Source organism: Capsicum annuum, chromosome 3 (genome assembly GCF_002878395.1).
Source record: "Capsicum annuum cultivar UCD-10X-F1 chromosome 3, UCD10Xv1.1, whole genome shotgun sequence".
Lineage (NCBI taxonomy): Eukaryota > Viridiplantae > Streptophyta > Magnoliopsida > Solanales > Solanaceae > Capsicum > Capsicum annuum.
Genome location: NC_061113.1, coordinates 267,820,722 through 267,830,186, shown reverse-complemented (window position 1 = coordinate 267,830,186; position 9,465 = coordinate 267,820,722). Strand labels below are relative to the sequence as shown.

Here is a 9,465-nt window from a genome sequence, read left to right as displayed (position 1 = left end):
TTTTTTTTGCTTAAATCATGATTGGGTTGCGAACAAATGATAGAAAACAATAGGAAGAAGTTCCAATCTTTGTAAAATTGTACAATGATTTTGCTGACATTGTGAAATTGAATTATTGGGGTTTAAATTCACAATTTGAATGTTAATTCTCTGCTGGCAGATGGTAGATTGACACATTTTCTTTACTGTCATATTTCGTTTGCTGTAACTGCTTTGATTTGTTGCACCTGAGCTGAGGGTCTTTTGAGCTGAGGGTCTTTTGGAAATAATCTCCTCCATGTCACAACCCGAGCCGGGGCCCTAGCTTCGACGGGCATCCCGAACCATCAAAGCTCGAGAGACCCCTGTAACTCCCCAATCCACTAGTGATATTGTCCGCTCTGGGCTCAGGCCCGCACGGCTTTAAAACGCGTCACTAGGGAGTAAGGCTTGCTTACTTATATACCCAATATCCCTCCTGTGTTTTGCCGATGTGGGACTCCAGTACTAACAATAGCAGTAAGACCTATGCTCTGATACCAAGCTGTCACGACCCTATTTCTCAAGTCGTGATGGCGCCTACTTTAACCCACCAGTAGACAAGCCAAGCCATAATCCGGAATGATAGGTAACGGGCTAACAGGCAGAGACCAAATAAAAGAACACGTATAATGATAACAACCACAATAATAAGTGAAAACTAAGGAGGGAGCATATATATTATATCAAAACTAGAGGAGGAAAAAAGACCAACTATACAAATGAATCCCTCCCAAGACCTGATAAGGTCAGTACTAGAGCGCACTACTAACTGGTACCCAGAGTACTAGACAAAAATCTAAAATGTACACAATATACACAAGCAATCTCTAGTGCAAAAGACTAACTAGAGTAGATAGAGGAGGATCAACCTCGGACGACAGCAAGCTCACCCTGCTCTGAATCAGTACTGGAAGGTAGGAATCACGTCAACGTCGACTGCTAGTACCCGGATCTACATCAGGAAAAAGATGCAGAAGTGTAGTATGAGTAACAAAGCAGCGGGTACTCAGTAGGCATCATCGGCCGACTGAGCTCAATACAGAAAAGGTATAACTACAATGCGAGGATGTAATCCAAGTCAACAGTAAACAGGGACAGAAAGGGTAAACAACTGCCAAGCTATGCCAATGAGATAAAGGAATAAATGTAAGCGATACAGAAAATGAATAATGCAGTAATGACAGACATATCAAACATAACATAGCTGGGCCCCCATAAGCCTGCTAGGCACATTGAAGAAGACAATTAACCCAACAGTACCTCCATAAGCCGGTGGGACACATAAGTAATGAAAATAAACATAAATAATCTATAACTGCGCTGACCCCAATAAATCATGATAGTCATCCAGATGTGCATCGGACTTGAACCGGCACCAATGGATAGTAACGAGAGGTCAGACACCGAACTCAAACCGGTGGTGATGGATAATAACAAGAAGACATATGCCAGATTCGAACTGGACATAATGGGTAATAACGATAGGCCACATATATAGAACTCATAATCAGATACCCGACTTGAACCGGAACTCAGAGGAACCACAACCATAATCAGATGCCGGACTCGAACCGGAACTCATAGTAACAATAATAATCAAATGCCGGACTCGAACCGAAACTCACAGTAACAATAATAATCAAATGCCGGTCTCGAATCGGAACTCATAGTAACAATAATAATCAAATGTCGGACTCGAACCGGAACTCATAGTAACCATACCCAACGGTAATATTAAAATCCAAACCATACCATAACAATGTCAACGTCTAAATAATCATAAGGCCAATCTTAATTAAAAAGGGATAAATTCAAGATTTTGCAATTTAGTTTCACGTCCTAAAGTAATAGATGCTATATTATATTAAAAGATAATATTTAAATATTTACTAGAACGGGGTCCTAATCCGGATAAATAGGGCATGTTAGATATCAAATGGTGCGCAACTATAAGTACTCATCTAGAGCTAGCATAATAGTTTACAATTTCGGTAAATAAGCTCAATCTAAAGGTAGGGTAAACCTAGCCTACCTGGACGCCAAAGCTATAATATCTTTCCGCGAATCCTTCAAATAGTATCTTGCTAGAACCCGAATTTGAATGACATCAAAGATATTGTTTTCCACTACGCCTCTTAACTTATATGCAACTTTGTAGAGCTAACCAAGAACTCTAACCAATTTTCTAAAAAAAAAAAAAGAAAGCAAACTGAGATAGGCCAAATATATGGGAAAGTACAGATATGGACGTGTATATGTATACAATCAGTGGACGAAAGTTCACTTTTCCTGTTTTTTTTTTTCCACTTTTAAAAGTTAAGTGTACCATATATAAGTAAGATTAGGCCTAAGGTTTGAAGACAAGTGGCAGCATGTGGTCCACCCTTCCCATTCCACGTGTGGTAGTGGTGGCCACACCAATTTAATTTTCTACACTGCATACATATTCGAGTATTGCATAAATTCGTGATAAAATAATTATAATATTTTGAATATATCATAATTAATAGAAAATTATTTCTAATAAAACCTCTATTATATAATAATAATATTTTAACATTTCTAAAATTACTATCTCCTCTTAAAATATTAATAAATCATAAAAGTCTATTATAAAGTGATATAAATATATCATCACTTAAAGAATTTTACCAATATCGAAAATATTCTAGAAGGGTACTAAATTATATTTCTATCAATGCCAAATTAAATTAAATAATCCACGATACATTTAGATAGTACTAAAATTATATGAAAATACAAGAAAATGACTGTAAGGGTCATTACACTCCACGAGGTAGGGTAATGTTTGCGTACACTTTACCCTCCCCTAGACCTCACTTGTGGGTGTTGAATCCAAGTGCACACAAGTGTACACGGTTGTACAAGTACTATAGGATTTTTAAGTTCGAATATCGTACCCAAAGGGACTTGTCGATTAACTATTTTACTAAATTAGACTAATGTAGATTATTTATTCAAGAGGTAAATACCAAAAATGTATTTAAGAATTAACTAAACTAAAAAGAAAAAGAAAATGACTGGTGAACAAGTAACCAAACAAAGAACAAATTTTTTTAAGTAATCAATGTGATTAATCGATCTACGATTATGAATTCGCTTACAATCATGGTGATAATCAATTTCATCGACTTGATTGTTTATCTAGTTGTTGATTATATGATCATGGTCTTCCGAGCCTCTAATCGCCTATTCTAATTGACCTCACAAATGTATCGTTGAACGGAGATGCGATAATCCAATCAGAATGCATTTATATATCTTCTCGTTTACAACCAAGAAAGGCGATCTAGGTATATTCTCATCCTAGCAACAAATCAATTTCATATTTTGCTAAAGAAGAGATCTTACTCCCTATTTTTTCGTTCTATCTCATGATCCGTCTTTCGAGTTCACAATGAGAATATAGATTTATTTCAGTGGTCGTGAAACATTAAAAATAGTAAGCTCAAGAATATAAGAACAACTAATATGATAAACAAATACTTGTCGAATCGATAGTTACCAAATAACCATGTAATTAGCTACCTTAGTCCTAGAGCTAGAAGTTTAACTCCACATAGACATAAAGTAATAATAACAAACTATCTAAAGAAAAATGTAAAAATAAATATGGAGAAGAAAAGATTAAACCAATTTTTTCCGGCCTCCACGGCAGCTCCTATCTCTCCCTATGTCAAAAGTTCTGTAAATATTTGTCCAAGTGTTCTATTTATAGAGTGGAAAAAAATCCCCTATCCTACTTGGACTTGGCTTGAAAATTGCAGTCGGAAGACCCCCCCACCCCGCGCCGTGTCACGCTGGCCAACGTGCCAATCCAGCACCATGTCACGCTGCTCAACGCGCCAATTCTGCCCTGTGACATGCTCCTGGACGCGCCAACCTAGCACCATGGCACGCCCGTGGACGCGCTTGCTGCCAGGCATGGCACGCCTTCGACGCGCACCCACACTGTTTTGGGCCTCCTCAATGCTATCACTTGGACCCTTGCTCCGTGGCGCCCTATGGAATGCAGTGGAATATCTCTACGGCACGTATCCATCTTCTTATACTGTTTTGCACACGTCTAACATCCATTGATTCCGCCTTTTGCGTTTTTCACTAATTTTTGCTCATTTCAGCTGCATTTTATCCTGAAAATTGTCTAATCATGTCTATTAGCTCACCACATCAATTATGCACAAAACACATAGATATATGTGACTTTATTCTCGGAACTTAAGCTTAAATATGGGTAAAATGCGGCACTTGGGTGTATAAATACGCCCAACATCAGTGGGATTACAGTGGGTATGTTGTTGCCGACAGAAGGTAGATTGGAGGTGCAAAATTTAATCAATCAGTTTGAAGTTCTTGGGGCGGGGAAAGGAGAGTATGTTGGAAGAGGTAAAATTGATAGACCATAAGCACAAGTTGAAGGCAGCTATTTTAGGGAAAATTAACGATTTTATTATCCTTCACAAGTTCATTAACAAGTACAGACTTTATTTCTATGTGTATTTCCCGATTTTCTCAAGACCGCATGTCAATTTATGGTCTTTGGTAATGATCACATGCACATTTAATTTGAAGTTGAATATGCGACTTGTTCTGCAGGAAAATGACAGGTGTAGAATACACGCTGAGTGAAGTAATGGAGCCTCATCTCTTTGTCATCCGCAAGCAAAAGAGGGATAGTCCTGAGAAGGTCACACCGATGCTGACTTATTACATCTTGGATGGTTCAATATACCAAGCTCCACAGCTCTGCAACGTGTTTGCATCTCGTCTTGTTAGTATTCTAGTCTTGTTGATTCTTGTGTGTTAAATTGTCTTTTGCTAATTGTTTGTGGCACTTTCCCCACCATCATATTACATGTGATCATCTTGATAAACCAAGAGTGCAGTCCTTATCTTTCACCTTTAGGGTCTGGCAGTTCGAATGGGAAAGAAGTTAAGACTCTTTCTTGGTTAGGAAATATATTTCACTTTCCCTTCTTCTGTCTTTTTGTTCAGAGAAAGATATGTGCTTAACGTTCTGAATATTTGATCTTTCTGTCGGTGTTTCCTCCGAATGATCCATACAGGTGTGCAAGAACTTCCTTGCCCCTCGAAAGGAATTTACTTTTGGAACTGTTGTATGCATTGCAAAGAACCAGGAGTATTGAGGCCTTCAGAGGGCGGTGAACATAGTGCTAAAGCAGAGTAGATAAATTGTTCTTCATGAACATTAGACAGATTACAGATGGTACCATTTTAATAATTTAGGATCTCCTTTTTGCTTAGTTAAAACTCAATAAATAACAAAAGCATTGTTTTCTAAGGATTTATGTGTACAGCATGATGAGAAACTAGATGGATGAGAGTAGATGGGAACAACGGTTTAGTTCAGTCACTTGAACATCTGTGGGCAGTGAAGAAATGAGGCTTTGTTGTCTGAAGTAGTACTTTAGGAAATGTTGCTGTTGATCCTCTGTTTTTGCTTTTGATGTGTGTATGCTTTTAATATGAGTTACCTGTGGCACCAGACGTTAAAGATAATGCACGACAAGGTCTGGTTCGTGTTTGTTGATTTTTAATCGGGGTGTATTTTGACTCATAAAAGGAACTTTTGAAGTAGGCATGACATGTTAGGTCCCTTCTCAGAAGAAATTCGGTACAATTTCATAGGATTCCAAAGGAAAAAGAGAGAAAAGGGAAGTTGAAATTGGAGGAGAGACTGCAGGAATTCCATCTGGAAAATTTCATAGGAGGAAACTTTTAGAGGGATAATGCAATGAGAATCAGCATTAATTTTTATATGTTCTTCTGTATTCGTGTCTTTAGTATTGTCGAAAGCAGTTAATATGTGTGATCTTTTGATATACTTGAAGTATTTTGCTTTTATGGGGAAAGCTGGTCCTCTTTTTTCTGTGCTATGGATGTCACTATTTAATTTTGTGTGGGTCGAAGGATACATTAATTGAATCAAAGGTCATTGACGTTCGTTGTCTTCATCTACTTATTTCACAGGGGCGTGCTCTATATCATATATCAAAAGCTTTCGGTACTGCTTCCTCAAAGTTGGAAAAGATTGGATATGGTAGCTTGACATCTCTTTCCTCTTACTTTTCCCATCCTTTTTACCTTTTCTTTGTGCAAGTGATGTTTTGGGCACGGAAGCATAAGGATCTTTAATGAGACGAATAGTATATGTTTTTATGGTTGTTCTGCAGTCCTTTCTACATTTGTAACAGTTTAAGCTATTCAATCTACATGCAGTGGCTGATGGAGCATTTAGCCAACTAGTTCACTTCTCATATCTGTCTTTGTCCGACAGGCAGTCATAAACGTATAATATTTCACTTGAAAAATATGTTATGAGGTATTCATATCATGTTTAGCATAATAAATTTCTATGCATGATTACCATCCAAAAAGGGGAAGATAAAGTAGTATACAAGTTTATTTTATCTTTGGTTCCTTTCAAGAGCTTGAATGGAAGCAAAAGATTTCTGAAGGATACTGTAGCACTGCATTTCCGATTAGGACGCATTGCCATTTAGTTGTCAGGTTGAAAGTTGGGAGTTAAGACTGGGTGTGTGGATATGTCCTTTTGATAAGTTGGACCTCTGCTCGCCTATATTGTTGTTCATGAATATGTTCTCACAAGAATTCTTCAAAGTTCGTCTTGCATCTCTCTCATGACACTATCTTACTCGTATTGTTTAAATCAACAATCTTACATTCAATTTGCAATGTCAATTCTATCATTTTTACTACTATTTCAGTATTTTGATTCTACTCGATAAATTCCTTTTGCAGTGGATTCTGAAAATGATAGTCCAGCTTCTGAAGCTAAGCCCGCCAAAGAGGCCATTGACTTCAAGGAACTTAAGCGAGTTGATCACATCCTTGCTTCTCTACAACGGAAGGTAAATTGCTTCTCAATTCCTTGACATCAGAACTTGTACAGTCTGCATGGAGCTTTCTTAACTAGATAAGCTCGTTAATCTTGTCCCAATTCGTTTTGTGAGGTTGTCACTTGTAAGCTAAGGAGCTTCATTTGAGTTTTGAACTAGTTATCTGGAAAGTATCTGAAATTTTATATGCAATCCCAGGCGTCATTAACGAGGATCTTTGTGTTAAAATTCAATGCGTCAAGTTTTGAAACTTACATACTTATTTCTATCTGTGCAGCTACCACCTGTACCTGCGCCTCCACCTTTCCCAGAAGGCTATGCACCCCCTTCCACTTCAGAACCCTCTGAAAACCAGCAACCAGAAGCTCAACTGCCACCAATTGATCCTATTATTGATCAAGGCCCCTCAAAGAGAATGAAGGTATGAGAAGGGAGTGGTTTGTCAACCAATGCATAGGAGCAAGAACCTATTAGATAAGGTTGTCTGAAGCTAAATGATTACTGACATTTAGGGAAGAAGTAAAATGATTAGTCTGAAGTTATTGGTAAATTCATTATTTCTATCATTTCTTGGTTCCATTGCCAAGTTTGAGTTTGTACAAGAAGCAGCACACAGTAATTTACTGAAGATGTCCTAATTCAGACCGATTGCATAGTTACGAACTCAAAATGTTCAAGTCCCCTCTTGCTTTTAAACAACAATATAAAGAAAGAAGGCTTGGAGTATTGAGAAATCTGTGAGAAACATCACATGCATCTTGACTACTTGTATCTTGGGCATTTAAGCTACTTGACCCAGTGTAACGTTTTGTTCAGTCTTACATATCTTTTACTTTGGACTATAAATGCATTCTACAGTCCAAAGAGAAAAGGAAGAATAAAGTAGTTCAAAAATATAAACAGAAAACAATTCAAAGTCTATAGTGCTGCAATGACCAGCTGACTTCTTGACTTTGACTCATTTGGTTTTGGCATTTCTCAACAATTGTAAAAGGTCCCATCTTTTTCTTTAGTTTTTTACTGCTCATAGGTCGAATTGCGTTTGTTATAAAATTGAAAAATAATAATAGTGAGCAGAATCTCAAACATACGCTTGAGGCTTGACAAAAACTCTACTTGTTGAACTCGAAAATGGTCGACAGAGTTGAAAACTAAAAGAGATAACAGCATCATACCTTTGTTTATAGTTAGCATAAATGTTTCGGATGAACTTCAAACCAATTGAAATTAAGCTATTTGTATTACGTGGTGTATATCTAGTTGGGTTAAATGGTAGTAGATTTACATGTGTTAGCAGATAATTTAAGTGCCAGCGGAAGAGTATGTTGTGTTGGGGCGTCTTTGACTTTACGGTAGAAAGCTCGCTACAGAAGTCAAATACTTTAAGTAAGCTCTATTTAATTTAGAATATTTACCTAGCCTGTGCCGAGAAGGTTCCTCAATTCCTTATGTTCGACTAAATTCATGAATATTTCTAATTTTTTTTTCACCTCATTTCTAGTATTCATATTGAAACTCGATTAATTTGCATTCACACATTTCATGACCTATTTATGGGGGTGAATGGGATTTTTTCCAAATTCAAGGCTCAAATCGAAACCTTTAATTAATGTAGAGGGATTTCAATCAATCCCACCACAATCCATATTGATAATCCATGAATATTTTCCTCACAAAACAAATAATCAAATTTATTACTTACAAATCAAGCGTCACACCAAAGTAATTAATAGAGATGTTGTTTTTCCAAACAGATATTGACTTGGGAGTGTCACAAAGGATCCTAGTACTCGTATTTGACTTGGTAAACGGATTAAAAGAATTGGTAATTTCCTCAAAAAGCTTTAATTTCTAACAAAAACACTTTCGAAAAAGGATCTTAGTTATACTGCCCTGTAATAGTAGTATTCTAGCTACTACTCCCTAAGTTCTCTTTTATTTATCACGTTTCACTGAGTTAATTTAATTAATTTTTAAAACTAAATTAAAATAGATTAATTTAATATTTAAATTTTAAATTTAGGTACTCAAAAACTATATAAAAAATATTAGAAGTTGCAATTCTTCTCCTATATCCTAGTATTAATATGACAAATAAAATAAATCATAAAATGTTGATCAAATTCCAGATAATTAAACTCTCAGAAAACAAAATGTGATAAGTAAATATTTTTTATTAGATTGGGGTATTAATCAATAATTATCAAGAAATTTGTAATTACTCCCTCCGTTTCGTTTTGGTTGACCCTTATTGACTTGGCACACCCCTTTAGAAATTATTTAATAGAGACTTATTGTACTAAAATAACCCTATTAATTATGCATTGAAAATATGAATTTGAGTAAATACACTTTGTTTAATCATTTAATGTTGAGGGTAATATTGGAAGAACATAACAGAATTCTCTTGATTTCATCAAGGGGACAACTAAAAATATTTTTAAAAAGATGACCAACTAAAACGAAACGGAAGGATTGCCTACCAACTACTGCCTGTCTTGTCTGAAAACAACCAAAAGCAAGACTTAGTCTCCCCTACTTG

The 9,465-nt window shown here is 36.4% G+C and overlaps 1 protein-coding gene across 1 annotated transcript in view; it reads left to right on the top strand.

Annotated features, from left to right (window-relative positions):
* The window catches only part of LOC107861773 (mediator of RNA polymerase II transcription subunit 6), an 8,550-nt gene extending 893 nt beyond the window's left edge, over positions 1 to 7,657 (top strand). Inside the window, exons 2-5 of the mRNA XM_016707141.2 lie at positions 4,639 to 4,813; positions 6,034 to 6,103; positions 6,826 to 6,935; positions 7,201 to 7,657. Of these exons, the coding sequence (XP_016562627.1) occupies positions 4,639 to 4,813; positions 6,034 to 6,103; positions 6,826 to 6,935; positions 7,201 to 7,350 (505 nt within the window). The 3' untranslated portion in view covers positions 7,351 to 7,657. The remainder of the gene's footprint in view (positions 1 to 4,638; positions 4,814 to 6,033; positions 6,104 to 6,825; positions 6,936 to 7,200) is intronic.
* Positions 7,658 to 9,465: the final 1,808 nt, after the last annotated feature.